Here is a 20,777-nt window from a genome sequence, read left to right on the forward strand (position 1 = left end):
CGTACCTAAGAGCTCTCCTTGCTTATTATTTGCCGCTACCTTCAAAGTGCGTTATTAATTTTACTGCTGTCATGCTCATCCGCTTCATAATAGGCTGGTGGAAGGACCTGTTTAAAGAAGGCCGTCTATGCACAAAAAAATCAATGGTGTTTGCAGCATTACACGAAACAATTACGCTGTTCCCTTTTTAAAAAATTTATTGCGAAACAAATTCAGTCACACCATTCACTTAGTTACGCCGAATTACAAAAGAAATCTCGAAGGCAAGTTTTTTTGTTTGCTTTCTGTTTTAAGTTAAAAATTGGTACAGCCCATTCACTGAACTCGTCCTCTCAATGCTTATTGGGTGAGGTGCTCTCCAAGTAACTGAACTGCGTTCGTGAAGCCTGCGTGGTCCTGTTTTAGCCTTTTGAACACAGCAATGTTCGTGTGTTGTGTTGTACGATTTCTTCCCGACCATTCCATTTCCGGCAAGAGATTTTTTTTCAGGTTTCATGAATGTTGACGCAGTTTTTTGCATCTTATTGGTGGCGATTTCCTCGTTTCATAAATATCACCTAATCTCAGTGACAGTTGCTACGCTCATGTGTTATAGTTCAACCGCAAAAGGGGGGATACATAATTGAGCCGCTTGCAGAGGAACAATGAAAGAGTACGTAACGGGACATTATAAAATAAATTTCTTCAGTGTAGAATGAAAACAAGAACGGTGATTTGAAAATACCCCAAGCACCGCGGGCTAGGACCGAGGCAAGAAGACAAGCCAGAACATATTAGGCGACACAATGTCCACCGCTTCCGTTTCATGTCGAGGCAGTTGTCAGGGTTGCTTATGTTAGCAAGTACAATCAAGAAGGAAATGCCCGCGCATCTGCTTGCGTCGCTGGAAGTGTCTTTGAAAGACTATAGTATTCTGTCGCCCCTGCCACGTAACTGCCTCTCCTGTCTCATCCGCCAACCCCTCACGTTGTTCCCCTTCTGTCTCGGTCCACCCATTGGAGGTTTCCGGAGTTTGGGTTTGCCCTGTCCGCACTGCGGCGCTATCTGTTTGGACTGTTGCGACTTAGCGCTTGAGCCATGAACGGGAGGATCGGGCCAGCCCAGTTGATATTTGGGGCTAAAACACTGTTTTGTACGCGTTTTTTAAATTTTGCTTTTGCAAAAATCGAGTATACACCTATTTTGCAATTAAAAGAACACTGCACACACGAGGTATTAACGTTATTTTTCAAATAAACCTAGTATTATCTTTTTGCTGAACAATTTTGTCAAAAAGGAGAATATTTCTTGCTTTGCTAGATTGAAGATGTTTTGCTTATATTAACGTCTCCCTCAAGAATTTATTTTAACATAGTCGCACGGCTGACTGGAGGGACAGACAGACGGACGGACGGACGGACACAGACAGACAGACAGACAGACAGACAGACAGACAGACAGACAGACAGACAGACAGACAGACAGACAGACAGACAGACAGACAGACAGACAGACGGACGGACGGACAGACGGACGGACGGACAGACGGACGGATGGACGGATCAAAATTTTCCTGTTTGAGTAGCTCAATAAAAGACTATCGTTTTTAAAAGTCACAGGAAAAGAAGCACAGAAACACCGCACGCGTCATGAACGTAGGGGAAACGTCGAGCGGCAACTCTCCTCTGGCCTCCAACGTTTCTTATAGGCGCGTCGCTTACTAGCGTCCTTGGTGTGCGATCGCACCTCGTCAGTATAAATCTCTCGCACCTTACACTGTTCCCTGTTACGCGGCATTGTGGCAACTGCACGTGCCTGCCCCGCCCCGACTCTCCGACAAGGCTTCCGCGAATTCTTACGGGCAATGGAGTCGTCGCTGCCAAGAACGTCACTCTGTCCACCGCCCTATCTTTATCTTTCTCGACCGCTCTTATCCCACCCTCCCGGTGTGAATCCGCCAAGGGCATATATCACCAGGCTGGCATGGCGAAGCAGGCTAATTTGTTCCTGGGCTCCTAAATTTTCTGCCGTGGTGTTTTGAGGTCAGCCCATGACACCACGACTTTCTGTGGCCAGTCATTCAGAAAGCAGATGCTCGGGTGAATCGGTACGGCCGCCTAACGGGAGCAGCGCTAAGACAATGCGGCGATGAAGACAACGAGCGCCCGTTTAGTCTACTCCGCCTGATTTCCCTCCTGTTTCAAGCGCTTCCCGAAACGCTTTCGAATTACAGACAAGTAGCACAACACACTGCGCACTAGTAAGCGGAAAGCGTAAGCTAAAGAGACCCTATTCTGTGAGTGTGTGAGCGATGCACCTTTACTAAAATGGGGCTCAAAACGCAGGTTCTCCCGAGAACGGCTACACTAACGAGGCTTTTCCTGCCGACAACGGGGACGGGAGCGCGGAGAGCTTTGAGCTACAGTCTAAAGAAAGTTCTGAAAGGTAAAGCCTGGATCATGGCCCGGTTCTCAAAGCACCGTAAATATGCGGGGATTCCGTAACGGCGAATTGACGACATTTGGCAAGCACGAATCAAAGCCTAATGAGTCGCATTTACTCTGAACACTGAGGTGTGGCCAGGTTACCCAAAGCTTCATGTCGCCAGGACAAATAGGTTTTTTTCAGTGCAATAAAGCGGAAGCTTTTTGGGTGAAGCTGTTCGCATGCAAGGAAATTAACGGCAATGACGCGTTACGGGGTTGTGCAGATATAACACAGATAGAGAGCATAATTATTCTAAATAGCTGTTTCGGGTATTAGCTACGTTCTTTGTTTCTCTCCGATAATTTTACAGAGCCTGAAGTATTAAAACAAATGGGATTTTGTCAGTTGAACGTGCAAAAAGTCGTGTCACAACCTGGGATAACCACAATGGTGGATCGAACGTTGTACACGGCAATTACTTATTCATGAACCCGTTGTTTTATTTGTAAATGTTTTTTTAAGCAATTTGCGGCGTCTGCCGGTGAGCGATCTTTATTTTGCAAATAAAGTTGGGGAATGACCTTGGCAGGGGACCTAAAAAGGAGGTCGCGGTATGATTGGGGCGCAGAATAAGTCGTCTCCATATTCTTTAAGCTTCCCGCCTGTGCACTTGAGGTGCATGAATGAAGAACCCTCTTTACAACGAATTAAAATCGCTTTATACGAAATTTCGCTTTATTCGGAGTGTTTCATTATTCTCGGTGCCGTGAATAGGGAGATAAGTATCTCTGTTTCTAACGAATTATCGCTTATAACGAAGCCTGTTCTCTGTGCCGAAGGCTTCGTTACAACGAGTGTTTACTGTAAATGGGACCTCAGAAGGCCCTTTCTGCACAGTACTAATTTCCCTGCGAATTCGCAGCTGTGGCGCCGGTCGTGCGGCAAAACTACCTATTTTTGTAGCTTCGGCAACAACGAAAATACACCGTTTTCGTTTTCACTGCAGCGGCGTTCACTGAAAACTTGCTCGGCTGTACGAAACATTTCACAGTTTGCCAGGGCAACGGAAATAGATCGTTTTGCCGGACGAGCGGCGCCGCAGCTGCGAATTCGCGGGAAAAATTCGTGCACGTAGATTGGGCTTTACGGGGCCATTACATACAATATGGGATTTAGTATGCGCACCATGTCTTGAGTACCGTTATGACTACTTTTTACGTGCGCCTTTTGAATACATTTTGTTTTCTGTAAAAAACGACGTTCCTTGGGCGGCTTCGAAACAACTGTTACGAAATTCATATGGAAGGTCGTCCGGCCCTCTCTTTCGCGAATATGCCTACTCCTGCAGGCATAGCATATTAGTAGTGCGCCAATCAACTGATCCCATAAAATATCATGCCACCGATTTATCATTAAATTTGGCTGCAATAATCAGAAACAAGACCAATGGTTTCAGAAATTTACAGTGTTACAACACTGCTTTTACTTTTAACATTGTAATCACTGCAACCTTCACTAGTAACGCCCTGTTTTATTCGTCGCAAGGTGCTACAAGCACGGCTAGAAGCTTTTGATGAGGGGTGCACTGCGCCATTCCCGCAATAAACGGGACTGTGATCGTTTTGTTCTTCTCAATGACTAACCACCAGGTGTTCGAACTACGACAAGTACCGTCACGCGATGTTGCTGGGCATCGCTTACGCATCCAACATTGGCGGCACGGGCTCGGTCATCGGAACGGCTCCGAATCTCGTCCTCATGGGCCTTGTGGAGGAGTGAGTTGGATCTTGCGTCTCGCCCTATCGAGAACGGGAGGGAGGGAGAACTTTAATAACAGCTGATGAGAGAATGTACGTGGTCGAGGTCTTTAGTCCAAGACTTCGTTAGTGCAGCCGGCCATCTTCGCCCTTTCCGCAAGCAATAGCTGCGTGTCGGAACAAGAGCTGGTCACCACACTCTCCCACTGCTCGCGTGAGGGGTTGGGAAAAGGCGGAATACGTGGGTTTCGCTGGAATTCTCTGAAAATGTGGTAGAGTATGGCTGGGGCTTGGCAATGGGAAAAGAGGGGTCCTAGAGAATGGGATAGATGGCGTGTAGGCGTGTCGGATGCGGGTAAGTGTTTGGAGTTGTCTCAAGATTATTTCTTGTTCTTACGTGGCCTTATCGTGACTAGAGGGTATATAAAACAAACTCGCACCGGCGAGTTGTCACCTCGAGGGATAAATTCGTGTGATTGTAAAAGAAAAGCTTGTCTTCGGCGTTACCGGGATAAGACCTCGAACGGCAGCGAATTGGAATGCAGGCTCCTCAGCTTTGTCATCCAAGCCTTTTAACGAACCAATGTACATCGATTTTTGCGCTGGCTCTGAAACATGTTTGCTTGCCCAGTTGGAATATCTCCATTGAGCGCGTAGCAGATTACTTCTCAGTTGCGAAGGTGGGAAAGGCATATAGCAATTTCAACGGATGCGCATTGTGCAGGAATCGATCATTTCACAATTTTAAAAGCGCACCGTGATTCACACCGGCATGTACACTTACAGACCTGTGTTACGAAGGCGCCACTGTCTGTACCCGAACTGTGGTAGCCTTTAAACCACTCCGTGGTCAATTTAAAATGAAACACCAAGCGCCCCCTCGCGGCTAGCCCCTAACCTCCTCAGTGACGTCACAAGAGTCTTCGACGTGATTGGGTGCAATCTTGGTCTTTAGGATATTGAACATCCCCTGCAGGTCGTTAACGTCGATTTTGTACTTTTCAGACACGGTAAAAATAGCTCACTGCTGAGCCGTCACAGTCGGCGATTACGAGTGAACAAAACAAACGACACGTTTGAAGGTAGTTTCCTCGAAAAAAAAAAAAGAAAGAACACGTTTCACTTTCACTGCACAACTCAGAACGTTGAGTACACGTTCTAACCTTAAGCTAATGTAGTGAATAAACAATGTGTTTACGACTGACTTGATGGTCGACTTTGAGACTGGCCTGATGGTCGACTTTACGACCGACTTGACTGAAATGGTGGGGCCGCCCATAAAAATGCGCATTCGAGTGTTGTTCCCAGTGTTCTCAGGGGTTTATAACAGCGCGCCTCAAACATGTGAAGCGTGCTTAACAGTGGTCACACCTGTGATGCCTACGGACCCTCTTTGCGGAATGTTGTGCAGGTTGTACCCGAACTCCAACAGCCTCAGCTTTGCCACGTGGATGATCTACAACGTGCCGACGATGATCATGTGCACTGCGTTCGCCTGGCTTTACCTCTATTTCCAGCTTGTACCAAGACGGTGAGCACGCGCCCCCTTGCGCTTCACGAGTATCACTACATAAGGTTATAGAGTACCGACACTCTTTTATTTTATTGTTCCGTTCCGCCGCCGCGATCATTGGTCAGTTCGCATCACGTGACACTTCTTTACACTGCGACGGTTCATGGGCACCGCCATGTTGTTGTTTATGCGTTTCCTGACGGTCAACTGTGGTAGTCTCAGCCATGCTCTCCCTGCTCTGCAGCTGCGCGCGACTGGCGTCGTTCCGAACGCGAATCAAAGACAACGCGCTTCGTGCATTTCAGCAGCAGCAGTGTGTCCGAAGATGCCGCATTGCTGCGTCTTCGGCAGGGTTGTTTACAAGTGACCTCGTCAAAGTTAGCGGTGAGGCCGCAGAAGCGGCAATCTGGCAACACTGATAAACAACAAAATGACCACCGTTGCTCACTTGCGTGCCTCGGTGACGGTACTCTGTATCTTATCTAGTGACACTAGTGGGGACAATACTCGGTTAGAACCTAAGAACGACAATGGCAGTTGCCCCTGGGTCTCATCACCGCTGCCGGCTGTTCCTCCGCGCGGCGAAAAAAGCGCGTTACTGCGAGCATTTTGAACGTGACACGAGTGATTTCCGTAATTTCTTAGACTTAAGCTGCTTATGAATCACTGCAGCAACGACAAAAAGAACGGCGTGAAAAAAAGCAGACGATGTCATGCATTAGCGCATGCCATCTCCTTTCAAAGAGCGTGCGGGCGTTGACATCCGGGTCCATCGCTTCGGCGCAGTAATACGCTGCCTGAGCTATTGCCGCTCTTAACTTGTACTCGAGTATAGGTGCAACCAGGTGCAACGCCCATTCCTGATTTCTAGCTACTTAGGGGCCGTTTGGGGACATGCAAGAGAGAGAGAGAGAAATAACTTTTATTTGTCCAGTTTGTGGAGGAGAGCTAGACCTCCACCCTAGGCGTCGGCCAGGAGCCCTTGGGTCCTAGCAGCGTTTTCGGCTAACTGGACGGCCCAGACTTGATTCGCCGGGTCTGAGCTGAGCAGTACGGTCTCCCACTGCTCATTACTGCTAATTTTGCGGCTCTGAGGAGTCGCCTGAGGACATGCCCATAATATTGTAGGCGGCCGATGAGGCGGTGCGGCCGAGCCCACGTTTATTGTGGGTGAGTTGGCTGTGCCATGGTCGGAACGGGGCGCGTAGAACGAGGGGGCCCTTCCGACACCGGGTGCTCCGTGCTGCGTGTCCTTCGTGCCCCGTTGGCCCATCTACCGATGATGATGGTGGCGCTGACGAAGATGATGATGGTGGCGCTACAGGGCTCCCCCCCTAGCGTGAAGCGCGGTAAAATGACGATTGTAAATGCCAATGCGCGAAAATACACTATGCACTATGTACAGGTATGTACAATTTGCCCGTAGTCAAGGAGAATCCGTGGGCAGTCAGTGGTCAAGTGGAAGGGGTTGACTAAACGGCGCGGTCCTGGTCGTCGGCGAGGTAGCGTCCGGGATGTGGGGAACCTCTGGTGGACGAGGCTGGGAGTGCAGCCGCGGACGCATTGCGGGATGCGAAGCGGCTGCTGCAATTGATGGTGGCGCGAACGGCAGGCGTAACTGGAAGGACAGCGACAAGGTGAAGCGTCGTGCAGCAGAATGACGAGCGGAGTGCGGGCTTGACTGTGCTGTCGTGTGAGCTCTGGGGATGTGTTGCCGTCTGGGCAACGTGCGCACGCGCCGTGACAGACGGAGCAGCGGAGGGCGCCAACGACAAGCGTCTCTCGAACCACCGGTGTGTCGGGTTCCTCTAGTGCAGTGCAGTCGCGCTGGTTTCATCCGGGGTCGGAAAGCAGAGCGCCTGTGACACCGTATACCGAATACGCTTCTGTAGCAGGGAATCGGTGGAGGGGGGGTGACCAGTTTGTGGCGCGTCTGACTGCATAGGTACAAGAAATTCTTCTTTCGGCGACGTTTGTTGGGACGTTTGTCCCTCAATTGTTTCTCCGGTGTCTTCATCGTAGCCAGGGTGTCAGGACTGTCGGGGGACGTCTGATCAGCTTCCAGTGTCAGTTGCACTTCCGAGGATCTCGAGCTGCTGTTGACTGCTTGAAGCTGTTCCACCGGTGACGGGGGAGAGGGCTCACGTGTGCGGGGAGGAGAAGGGTCTGAAAGATCCTTCTCACCCGTGCCGTGCGGCGAAAGCGGTGAAGTTTCCAAGTTATTAGCGGTAAAGCAGTGGACACCTGGATGGGTTTGTGCAGCAGACGCAACAATGTGTGGGACTGCGCCATGGTGTTGCGTCGAGTTGACTAAGTGAAACGCCAACTCGGAAGTGCCACAAGTCGTAGTCGGGGCTCGCGTTTGTTGGTCAGGCGAGGGTCGACCTGCCGGCGACGTGTAATCCACGGATGCCGTTGGAAGGCGTGGTGGTGTAGACAAAGGCGTTCCTATACCGTAGTAGTTTAGGACAGCGGCCTTCAGATCGTCGTATGCACTTGGGCCGGGGGCCGGCAGCTGGATGCGCTCAATGAGGTCAGCAGGTAGCTTCTGTAATGTCACGAGGTACCTGATTTCCGGGGAGCAGATGTCATGTACATAAAAATGGCTTTCCAGGATGACAAACCATGCAGCGTGGTTTATGATGGAGTCAAACGGAATCAGCAAGGGAAGGTCTGGGAGGGCGGGGAACGTTCTTCGCGTGCCGTCGTCCGCGTTCTGGCTGGGGAAGCAGCGTTGCGAAGCCATGGCGAAGCCGCTCGTCCGGGTCACCAAACTGTAGGCGGCCGATGAGGCGGTGCGGCCGAGCCCACGTTTATTGTGGGTGAGTTGGCTGTGCCATGGTCGGAACGGGGCGCGTAGAACGAGGGGGCCCTTCCGACACCGGGTGCTCCGTGCTGCGTGTCCTTCGTGCCCCGTTGGCCCATCTACCGATGATGATGGTGGCGCTGACGAAGATTATGATGGTGGCGCTACAATATATGTGCAAGATCGGCCCGTTCCTTGCATCTCCGACATTTATCTGAAAACTGTCCAGGATAACAATGACTATACGCGACGGGGTTAGGGTACGAGTTCGTCTGAAGAAGCCGCCAAACCACAGATTGCCTTTTACTGAGGGATGGATGAGCGGGGGGGTAGCGGGCTCGTTCAAGCCGGTAATGAGTAGTCAGCTTCCTGTAAGACACAAGCCTGTCTCTGCCCGTCCAGCGGAGCGAGTGAGCGTCTGGGTCAGAAGTGTCGATGCCAGCTCGGTCGGTAAAGCCTCGAGCCGCATCGTGCGCACACTCGTTTCCGGCCAGGCCCGAGTGGGCCGGTGCCCATATCAAGTATATCTTCCCGTTCCGCTCGTCATGGGATCGAGTTTTTAGGATTTGGGACGCCTCGGGTGAAATTCGCCCTCTCGAATAATTTAAAATAGCCGACTTAGAGTCGCTAACAATGAATTTAATTTTTGGAGAAGCTGTCATCGCCAGGGCGATGGCCGCCTCTTCACCTACCTCTGTGTCCGTCGTGCGGACCGAGCATGAGGCAATTGAATCCCCACGGAAATTGACCACTGCGAGGGCCATGGCGTCGCGAGCAATGTAATCAGCGGCGTCTACGTATACCACGTCCTCTGATTTTTCATATCTTTTGTGTAGGGCTTTGGCCCTGGCCTGTCGCCGCTCTTGGTTATGTACGGGGTGCATGTTTTTCGGTAGCGGTGGTATGTGCATGCGATCCCCTATTTCCGCTGGTAGGTCTATTTTGGCTCGAGGTATCCCTGCAGGAGAAATGCCAAGTGATTTGAGGATATGTCTGCCGGTTAGACTCTGGATAAGTCGCTCCCGCTGTGACAGCCTTTGAGCTTCGATAATCTCGCTGAGGGTATTGTGAAGCCCGAGTGCCTCGAACCGTGCGGTTGGGGCTGTTAACGGAATTCCTATGGCCTGTTTATAAGCCCGCCTTATCATGGCATTTAGCTTGGCTTCTTCATCGCGTTTCAGGTGCAGGAATGGGGCGACACATGTTACTCTACTAATGACGAAGGCTTGTACCAATCTCACGAGGTTGTGTTCCTTCATCCCGTGGTGTCGAATGGCTATTCGTGAGATCAGGCGAGTTGTTTGGTGTACGCTCTTTTCGAGAGCGAGTATGGTCTCTGAATTGTGTCCGTTGGCCTGGATGCGGAGGCCCAGGACTCAGATACTAGAAACTGTCGGGATGCGTTGGCCTCCGCATGTAAAGAGCTGGATGTCCGGAGGTACTGAGTCTGTCCGGCGTCCCCTGCTAGTCGGGCGATAGAGTAGAAGCGCTGATTTCTCTGGAGAGCAGTTCAGGCCACGAGGGATCACGTAAGTTTCTATTACCTCTATTGCCCTTTGTAGTGTGTCTTGTATCTGTCCGTCACTTCCACCGGGAACCCACAGCGTGACGTCATCTGCATACAGGCTGTATTGCAAGCCGTTAATGTTATCCAGGAGTTCGGGGAGGCCAATCATGGCTACGTCGAACAGGAACGGAGAGAGGACAGAGCCTTGCGGCGTCCCCCTGCTCCCCAGTTCCAGCGTATCCGATTGAATACCCCCTACGCTGAGCGTAGCCGTGCGGTCCGAAAGAAAGTTGCTAACGTAATCGTACGTCCTTTGGCCTAGACCCAGTTTGGTTAGGTTTTCGAGGATGGCCGTGTGTCTTACGCAGTCAAATGCTTTCGTGAGATCAATTCCCAGTATAGCAGTGGTGAGCAATGCGCTCCGTCTATGATGTCATGTTTAAGTCGAATCATCACGTCTTGTGTTGAGAGTTTAGGCCGAAAACCGATCATTGTGTGTGGAAATAGGCCGTTTTCCTCCATGTATTTGTTAATTCTGTTGAGGATCACGTGTTCCATAAGTTTCCCGGCACATGAAGTAAGAGATATAGGTCTTAAGTTTTCTATCTGGAGCTTTTTGCCTGATTTGGGAATCATGACTACCTTCGCGGTTTTCCACTGGCCCGGGATTTGACCCCGTTCCCAGCACACGTTCATGTATCGGGTTAAGGCCTCGACAGAATTGTTGTCCAGATTCCGTAGCATTTTATTTGTAATGCCGTCTGGACCCGGGGCGGAGCGAGTTCGCAGGTTGTGAATGGCACCTCGTACTTCGTGCACCGTGAGGGGGTGGTCCATGGTTTCGTTCCTGGCACCTGAATATGGCGGGAGCACTTCTGCGGAGCAGTCCCCTATGTACTTCTGTCGAATTGTTTCAATTAGCTCTTTGTCGGAACGTTCAAATCTGTGAAGCAGAATACTCAAGTTGTGCCTTTGCGTGGTCTTGCTACTTTCCGGGTCAATGAGGCAGCGGAGAAGATTCCAAGTTTTCGCAAGACCAATCTGGGATTCCATGCTGTCGCATGTACTGTACCAGTTTTGCCGCATCAGTTGATTGGCGTTGTTTTCAATGTCCCTATTGAGGGCAGCAAGACGTCGTCGTAAGTTACGATTTAATTTTTGTTTTCGGAGTCTCTTTTGTAAGCTTGTTTGGCCTCCCACATGTGTAGGAGTTTAGCATCAGCCTGGTAAAGATCCGCCTCTACCGGGATATCCTTGGTGGCTTGCTTAGTATCTCTGTGCAGTTGTTCTGCCCATTCTTGAATATCGTCTATGTCGCTTGTAAGAGGGACATCGTTTATATCATGGACACGCTCGGCGTCCCTGATCTTGTGAAAGGTATCCCAGTCAAAAATCCTAAGTTGTTTCCCATTGTGCTTGGCGATCCTAGTCTCCACTGTGATAGTGATGATATAATGGTCACTACCTAAATTTTCGTGTGTGTTTAGCCACATGGCTTCTTTGCGTGTGTTTTTGGTAAACGTAAGGTCCGGAGTCGTATCATCGCTAACACTATTTCCCATTCGTGTGGGGTACGCCGAGTCTGTCACCAGGGAAAAACCTTCCTGGTGCGCGTCGAGCCACAGGTTCCTACCCTTAGTCGTGGCCCGCTTGTATCCCCACTCCGTGTGGTGGGCGTTAAAATCTCCTACTATAATTATCGTGCTCCCTCGAAAACTAAAATTATTTGTGCCGTTTCGCTGCTGGTGATCGTTATTTCAATTTCGAGCTCTTTTATTGCGCCATGCTTTTACAGCAGCAGCCTGTAGTTATTTTCTTCTTCCAACTGCGATAGGCCTAATGGCGACGTTCTGTGGAATCTATGATGGCAGTAATTGAACCCTCTGTAGTGAGGGACGTTCTCGATTCTCGTAGACGGTGCGAGTTAGATGACCGTTCACCGCGTGCCGCTGGTCAGACTACTCCCTGCTGTGAGGACTTAGTTGTATATATAAGATGGATTCCCACCTAGCAGCGCTGGATCCGCGATTAAAACGCCAGGGGCGTCGCGTAGCTGTGCAGCGTGCCACGCTGAACACGCTGCGCATACTTCTGTGTGAGAGCATGAGAGGAGATTTGACTGAAGCGTGCCAAGGCCGATTCCTCGCAGGCGCACCCAGACTGGCGTTGCGTAAATGACCGCTACCGTCTTTTGTCTAATTGACGAAGACGTCGGGTTCTTTAAGTGCCGATGTCCGCGCTTGTACACAGCCGAACTCAAGATTGACGGTTCGTAGGGACGTATCGCCTTGTCCCGTATGGGACCGCAATCCCAAGGGACTGTAAATGCATCAGGCGTTCATTTCCTGGGACCGTTAATAGTGAGCATGTAAGTGGACCAAGGTCCCGCGAAGGCCCACGACACCGAACAGATGATGAATCGACACAAGCACTAAAGCCATCACTGTGTGCCGAAGTTTGTGATAGTAAATGCGCAACGCATAATTTTAATTGTATGTTGTTTCCAGGTTACGCGGGGATCATCTTAACCCCGAAAGTGTCCGCGACGCGATCAAGAAACGTTACAACGACCTGGGATCGCTATCGTAAGTGTGTCATGCCTGCTTCTTGCGTTTATAAGTCAAGAACACAGACGTTGTTCAGAAGAACATGGGGTTTCTAAGTTTTGCTTGGAAAGCGCTAAAACTTTATAGCGTAATTATGCATATTCTGTGGTATAGGAAAATTTCACAACGTTCGTCGTATAGCAGCATAATTTTTCATACCTTTGCGGCGCCAGCCGCTACGCCTTATTAGCCGGAGGGTATTTGGAAAGAAATAAAGTGGTAGTGGGTAAAAATTGTGAGGTAAATAGGAACAGATTTTTCGATTGAGCCGTATGTACACATTAAATTCTGGGACGCAAATTAACCGGCGCAAAGGTTTGAGTGCTGTTGGTCATTTATATGCGAATTCTATCGTGGCAAACCGCGGCAGGTTTTCAGCGTAGAAGATACTTTTCACCAGATATAAGCAAACAGCTTTGCCAACTGTAGCACCGGTAGCAGTCTTTACGCGTATTTACATTGTTTAGCGGAAGGGAGAGCTTCTGCACAACCCAAGGTAGCAGTGTTCTTCAAATTAAAAATGCACACTGGTTTCGCTGCTACGGAAACGAAACAAAACACAGTGTCTAGATCGAATGTATACAGATTTATTGGCTACGAGACAAAGTAGCTGAGCTCGTTTTTTAGAATTTCTTGCGAAAAATATACCGCATATAAACATCCCAGCCTATACACTTCCGAGGCCTATTCCTCCAACATTTGAAAAGGAGCTATTAAGACAAAATACAACTTTTATTAACTGAAAAGACTGCTCCGTCTCGATAACAATAATACCAATTTCATCGAGAACTTCGAAAAATAATGGCGATATTGAAGAAAACATGCGAACAAGTGGCGACCCCCTAGCCACTTTCTAGCAACTTTGCTATGACGTCACAGAATCTTGTTTGTGAAAGTGGTGGCCACCGAACTAACCCATCGCTAAGACACATCACTGGGCGATTGCAGTGGGGCCGTGTTGCGTTTGAAAGTATCATTTGAGTGCTCACGCGCAGTTGATACACTACTAGCCCATATGACATCACTCCTATCCTTAACACCACACTGCAGCGCGAAATTTGAAATATTTAAATGCATCTTGCGTTTCTTTTTTGGTTAAAAAGCATCTTTCGTGGATAGAATGGATCTCGGTGAGGTACTGAAGCATATTTCTTTCACGGCCCCTTTAAGAGCGCCCTTTTTTGGAGCTCAGACAATTATAGCACGAATGCAATGGTTTACAAGCCTAACGCATTTTCCGAAAGGTTCCACGAAGGTGCCGTGCTGTCCATCTTCCTCGTCATCGTGCTGCTGTGGTTCTTCCGGGACCCGTACGTCGTCACCGGCTGGTCATCGTTCTTCGCGCTTGGCAAGTGAGTGCTCCAGGTTATCGCACCTGCGATATTTCCTCCATGTACCATGATGTTCTGGCAGGTATCTCTGATTTCAAAAATTTCGGTACTTTGCACGCGTGCGAGCAACTGCGCTGCGGAGTTTCGCATACTTATTTTTGTACCATTTCTCCTCTAGCCCACCCGTATTGTTGCACAATTGTGCGTACAAGCGCAACAAACAGGCTGGTCACTGCAACTCTTTCACGGCTAACAACTCAGAACTTGCTGAGTACAGAGGCGGATACAGGTTTTTTCTGAGGGGGCGGGGGTGGAGTAGGTCAGCTTCTATCCGTGTTGTTGTTATTGTTGTTGTTGTTGTTATTGATGACGACGACGACGACGACGACGACGACGACGATGATGATGATGATGATGATGATGATGATGATGATGATGATGATGAGGAGGAGGAGGAGGAGGAGGAGGAGGAGGAGGAGGAGGAGGAGGAGGAGGAGGAGGAGGAGGAGGAGGAGGATAGTCACCAAAATTTCGGAAAACCAGAAATACAACAAATAGTAAAAAATCATCAACTAGACTTTCTACGACCTGAGGGGTCATCTTGGGGGTATAAATTCCGAAATTGAGGGGAAGGGGGGTGGGGTCAGGACATCCGGACCCCCCCTCCGGATCCGCCAATGGCTGAGTATTATGCAACGTACTTTTGCGCAGTTGTCATTGACAATAAGAGCTGGTTTTGTGCACATTATTACGTATAGGCGAGACGGTTATACCATGTTTCAGAAAGGTTGATTTTATCAGGCGTAAGTGCATGAGAAGTAACCTTCCTGATACGCCTTAAAAAAAGCTCTATAAAGCATTGTGCAAACTGTTTGCAGTGTCTGTCGCTCAAGGCAAAACCTCACGGCGTGTGAAATCGCCCGTTTCTGATATAAAAATTCGAATTTTGAGGGTTTTACACACCGAAGCTACACATGAGCCATGAGGTGTGTTGTAGTGGAGGACTGCGGGTTAATTTAGATCACCTGGAGTGATTTAACCTGCGCCAAAGTCACGGCACACGCGGACATTTCAGTTTTGAGCTTCCACCAGAAACGGCCGCCGTGCCCAGGACCAAGCCCGCGTCTTTAGACTCAGCAGCACTACGCCACCAGGCGTTTCAAAAATAGTTTCAAGTTTCTGGACGCTCTATTGTGTGAACCAAAATTCACCGCTTGGTGTCTAGTAAGCTTTTATAATCCTCATGAGATTTTATGAACTGTTTTGTTATTGCGAAATGCCTTTTTTTCTGTAGTCACTCTGCAGCGTGTTTACCTGGTCTTTCCGTATTCTTGGTCTAATGTTTTCTCTTGGCAGTCAAAAGAAAAACATTACCAACCAACTAGTCTGAAAAACATTAGCCTACCAACTAACCAAAAAACATTACCAACCAACTAGAAAAACATTACCAACCAACGCATCCATTATTCACCCCTACGTAATAATAATAAACAAGTCTTGCGGACTTGGCACCCGCCGCGGTGGCTCAGTGACTTAGGTGTTGTGCTGCTGAGCACGAGACTGCGGGTTCGTTTCCCGCCCGCGGCGGCCGCTTTTCTAATGGAGGCGAAAAGCAAAAACGTCCATGTGTTCGAGATTTCGGCGCACGTTCAACATCCCCAGGTCGTCAAAATTAATCCGGAAGCCTCCACTACGGCGCGCCTCATCGCCTGCGTCGCAGCGGCGCGTTAAACTCCACAATCAATCAAATTTTGCGGAGTTAGCAATACTTTGAATATTTCGGTACCACAAATTCTGAAGCAAAGTATTCCAAGGTCATTACGCTTTAATTGTCTTGATTTCAAGTGACAGTAAAGCTCGTTCGCTGGATCATTTTCTTATTAGGCACAAATGTTTACCCTGAATACTTCTACAACGGCATGTAACTGTGGGAAGAACAATAAAAAATATGCTGTAGTATAAGGTTTTCCTGCCTCTTGAGCTCTTTTCCCGTAAAAATTATACCTATATACTTTTCAGGGAGGTGAACTATGCTGGTGAGCTATACAGAGCGTCAAAATATAAAGAGGGTTGATTTTCTGAAAATATACGATGCAAACAACTTTGTGCGAAATCACCGCAGCGTTTAGAGCAGTGCAGTGCCCCTCGTCAGTCCCACACTGTAGTTACACTCGCGTGTACGTGCGAGTGCAGGAAGATCAAGGACGCCACGCCGGCGATGCTCCTGGTGTGCCTGCTGTTCCTGATTCCAGCGCGCCCAGTGGCCAATCCCCGCGGACCTGCACTGCTCGAGTGGAGCACGGTGCAGCGCAAGATCCCCTGGGGCGTGCTGCTGCTCATGGGCGGAAGCTTCTCCATGGCTGAGGCGGCCTCGGTACGAACCTGGTGTCACCCTGGTGTTGTACACCACCCAACCAGTCAGTCCTCGTGTTCAGAATACCGCGAATTTCGAAGTAGAGCTCGTGTACTTGGCATCTTATACTTTGTAAAGAACGCAGCCGGTACAAATCAATCAGGGGATCAGAGGCGGAATTCTTAGTTTTTGCCCACGTCGTGTGCGTTTTAAAGTGTCCATTTTAAGTGAGCCCTGACTGGCTGCAAGCAAACGACCCGGATGTCGTTTTCTTGCAGCTAGAGGGCAAGGTAGTTCATTGTTTGAATCGCATAGTGTTACCCCCCCGCCCGCGAATTTATTTATTTATTTATTTATTTATTTATTTATTTATCTATCTATTTATCTATCTATTTATCTATCTATTTATCTATCTATTTATCTATCTATTTATTTATTTATTTATTTATTTATTTATCGTTTGTAATATTATCGCGTTAGCAGCCAGTCTGTCAATTGCACCAGGGCCTTATTGAGGAGTGTAGCAAGTTACTAGCAACTACACGAACACAGAACACCTTTAGCTGCCTGTAATGGAGCAGTAACACGTCCTTTAATAAAAATCAGCACACCACATGGCGTTCCCCTAGATTACATCGCTGGTTTCAGAAATATTAAGCGCGAATAAAGAACGAACTATGGCAAATAGCTACACAGTTGTGTGTTGGCAACGTAAAATGCACACGTAAACTACCTTGGAAATGTACACAAACCGAACCAGCAAATCAACAGAGTGATCGTTTAGGACGCTGTTATTCGGTGCAACTACGACTCATGATACATATGTATCATCCTGTGGTTCAACACTGTTTTTACACTAGCCGTTACCCGCTTTAGCCTACTGAACCCTCTGTGATCAGCTCATCGTAAGCTCGTTTCGGTCGGCGCTGTTCCTTCGTAAGCTTGACCTTCGGTCAAGGCAGCTTGCACACACAGTGGCTGGATGAGACCAGCGAATTGCTAAGCCTTGATTTACATTTCATAACCTCTTTTGTGAAATTGACTAATGAGAAGCGGATATTTGCCACCTGTTACGTCACAAGTCACGAGAATCCTCCTCCATTTATCCTCTGTCAGTTGAGGCTGTCGGCTACGCGCAGGTGGTGTCGTGGGGGCGGAATGGGTGAGGCTTCACCACAACAGCCGCAATTAATAATTGTATTACTACTCTAGTGACGTTTTAGTTTAAGCGTCTCTTATAAAGTGCCAGAAACGAGCTTTGCAAAAAGCAGGGAGTTTGCACCACCTGGCTTCGCAGAAATCCGGGCTGTCGGTGATGGTGGGGCAGTACCTGACCGGACTGGACGTGCTGCACCCGGTGCTTCTGGTGACTGTCCTCTGCGTGTTCACCTGTGTAGTCACCGAAATCGCCAGCAACACGGCAACCGCCAGCGTGCTACTGCCGATAACCAGCTACCTGGTGAGTACATCCCCGGAGGACGTTAAACGTAGAGCATCATCAACTGTGGTGAGCCCATGGGCTCACCACAGTTGATGATGCTCTACGCAGTACCGTTGTGTACACCAGTTTTGCATGCTCATCGTAACGTATGCTTATGTAGGGTGACAGAGGTCTGCTCTGCTTCACTATAGAAACGCATGTTTCTTGTTTTTTTCAATCATATTGGCATAAGTTACGGCTAGTAAAAGGGTTCTGAACAATTTGCACAAGTACGCTTGAGGATAACGCTAAAATTAACAGAGTATTATAAAAAATAACACGCGTGGCTTTGGAAACGCTCCCCAACGGCGTCGCAAAACGCGCGAAACTCTCGCTAACCACTCTCAATTAGTAAGCGTGTATAGTCAATCAACGTAAAATGACTAAGGTCATGTTCATTTCGTCATTATCTGGATGACGGTGTAATTACATGCCGCAGGGTGATCCGGTGTCTGTCTGTCTGTCTGTCTGTCTGTCTGTCTGTCTGTCTGTCTGTCTGTCTGTCTGTCTGTCTGTCTGTCTGTCTCTGTCTGCCTGTGTCTGCCTGTGTCTGTCTGTGTCTGTCTGTGTCTCTGTCTGTCTGTGTCTCTGTCTGCCTTGTCTGCCTGTGTCTGCCTATGTTTGTCTGTCTTCTTTCGACATTTGCAGCCAAGCGAACACATACGCGGCCAATGTTTTTACGGTGCTTCATCTGGCCCTGTTGCTTTTCAGGCCCAGGCCCTACGCATCCACCCGTTCTTCCTGATGATTCCAGTCGCAGTGTCGGCGTCGTTCGCCTTCATGCTTCCCGTCGCCACTCCGCCCAATGCCATGGTCTACGAGCACAGCAACATGAGGCTCAAGAACATGGTGCGGAATTCCCCTCGAACACTTCCGTACTTATTCCGTTTGACTCGCCCGCTGGAACGCTGATGGATGTCGAAACTTGGCGCTCAACTGGGGTTCTTGTGGACGAAAGTTCTGTAAACTTTGAATCTTTTACTTAACAGGGCATTTGCAGCGGCGCAGAATTCATTGTTTCGGCCATAAAGACTGCATGTTCGTTATTCATTTTTGCTTGTTGGTTTTAAGGTTAGTTATTTGACTGGTTTATTAAGTGAAGCCATGCCGGCTACATACTATTATAGCACCTTCAATTACAGTAAATGTATCGCTCGAGTACTGTAACGAGAATAAATGTATAGTAAATTATAATGACCAATACAAGAAATAAATACTGCTGCTTCAAGGTTTTCTTTAATCGCAAACTTGCATTACTTATGGTGTGATCTAATTGAACCCGGCCTTCCTAAACTTTTTTTTTTCGATGGATTAAACTTCTTGCTCAAAACTTGATTGCAGGTTGTTGGTTGTTTTAATTTAACTAATGTGGAAAGGCTGTTTGGTGGCTTTGCCCCTTGTACATTGCATTGGCGAGCTAGGAAAGGCATAGTAAATAAGAAAACCACTTGTGGGCAAAACAAGCGCAGAACAAACTTAGTTCATTCATAAGTTAATTCGTTCAGTATTTCTACGTTAATTCAGCGCGCTGCGCTGCAATGTGTCCGCCGTAACTCCCTATCTTCTTTGTGTTCCCTTTCATGCGTTTACTCTCTTTTTAACCCCATCCGTCTCCCCCCCCCCCCCCTTTCCTTTTTCCCCCACATTGAAGGTCAAGGCTGGAATTGTAATGAATATCGCCTGCATCATCATCGAAGTTGCCGCCATTAACACGATCGGCGAGTGGACCTTCGGCCTGTCCAGCTTTCCCGCCTGGGCGGAGACTGCGAACTCCACCCAACACGGGGCGAATTCCACGGTGACGTCATAACGGCTCCACACATCGCGTACTATAATTCAATAGTTGTTTCTATGCCATGGCCGGAGTGTGTGAATCTCGCCTTGCCGGGAGATTCGCATCACTCGAAGCGTTCGCGACGCATTTTTTTTTAAATGCCATGTTTAAATTCCGCACGAATTGTTTAAAACGTAAGTTCTAATGACGGGACAGATTTCCCGGTGATGAGTGGGTGCTTGGCAGGGAGTTTTTATTTACTTTGTATCATCTATCTCCACTCGTACTTTTAGTTCCCGATTACAACCACCACAGGGCGGAGGTACAGCCGAACTGGGTAGTATGACCTAAGCCACTCTGAACCTGTACCCACTCAGCGCAAGCGCAGTAGGCATACCTAATTGTTAAGACTTCGCTGGCAAGGCGACAGCGTTAATACTCTACGCACAAAAATAGCGTTGTACATTCAATCGAAAATTGGGGTACTCGGCCGAAATGAGCCATTAGAGAGTTTTAGCTAACCGCTTTCGACGGTCCGCTCCGGTATATCGGCGGCAGGCTCAGCGCAACCGGAGCCAATGCCATTCGCGGCCAAACGCGCCACGCATGCGCAATGGGGCTCCCACTTGCTATCGGAGCGCAGCGGACCGTGAAAAACGGTCAGCTAAAACTCGCTGTTTACAATGATCACGTCAGTAACTGAGGAAGCAGTGTGCCTACAAAAAATAGCCGCCCAAGTGCGCCAGGCGCCTTAGTTACGCGCGCCATATTGTTTTTGTGCCATCAGTTTCTAGATCACTCTTAAAAGGCATACGCATACCTTTGCCGAGCGGTATACGCTGTTAAGTGTGGCTGTCTTCAGTTAGTCACTATATATGAGTCTTGCCATCATGTTGCGGCTACTTTGGCAATAAGTGGGAAGAGCACATCGCGCTTATCTACGCCAGGAAGCCAAGACTAGCACTTTACTGAAAGAGCAAGCCACGCTGTTAAGCAGGAAGGTACAAAGGCAACCAATGTTACTTGTGTATAAAAGCATACGCCGTTGAATCGCATCATGCTGCTGCTCTGATGGCGAAGACGTCAGAGCAAAACCCGTCGCCATGTTATTTTATTATATTACGATCATCACTCACACAGTCATGGTAGAATCATTGTACATTTACGAGAAAATAAAAGAAATGTAAAGAAGCCCGGAATTGTATTTGCGTGTACCTCCTTGTGCATGTTACAGATGTAAGATA

The 20,777-nt window shown here is 48.6% G+C and overlaps 1 protein-coding gene across 3 annotated transcripts in view; it reads left to right on the forward strand.

The window, feature by feature from the left end:
• LOC144145015 (Na(+)/citrate cotransporter-like) overlaps positions 1-20,687 on the forward strand; it is a 57,320-nt gene extending 36,633 nt beyond the window's left edge. For 2 of the 3 annotated variants that reach the window (XM_077676516.1, XM_077676517.1), the window contains exons 6-14: positions 2,325-2,424; positions 4,056-4,181; positions 5,575-5,694; positions 12,497-12,574; positions 13,840-13,947; positions 16,120-16,300; positions 17,577-17,738; positions 18,471-18,608; positions 19,411-20,685. In XM_077676516.1, the coding sequence (XP_077532642.1) occupies positions 2,325-2,424; positions 4,056-4,181; positions 5,575-5,694; positions 12,497-12,574; positions 13,840-13,947; positions 16,120-16,300; positions 17,577-17,738; positions 18,471-18,608; positions 19,411-19,569 (1,172 nt within the window). In that variant the 3' untranslated portion in view covers positions 19,570-20,685. Of the gene's footprint in view, positions 1-2,324; positions 2,425-4,055; positions 4,182-5,574; positions 5,695-12,496; positions 12,575-13,839; positions 13,948-16,119; positions 16,301-17,576; positions 17,739-18,470; positions 18,609-19,410 lie in introns of all 3 variants that reach the window. The other variant, XM_077676518.1, reaches the window with a different exon arrangement.
• The last annotated feature ends 90 nt before the right edge of the window (positions 20,688-20,777 follow it).

Source organism: Haemaphysalis longicornis, unplaced genomic scaffold, assembly GCF_048455015.1.
Source record: "Haemaphysalis longicornis isolate Haplotype H1 unplaced genomic scaffold, Haemaphysalis longicornis Haplotype H1 scaffold_7, whole genome shotgun sequence".
NCBI lineage: Eukaryota > Metazoa > Arthropoda > Arachnida > Ixodida > Ixodidae > Haemaphysalis > Haemaphysalis longicornis.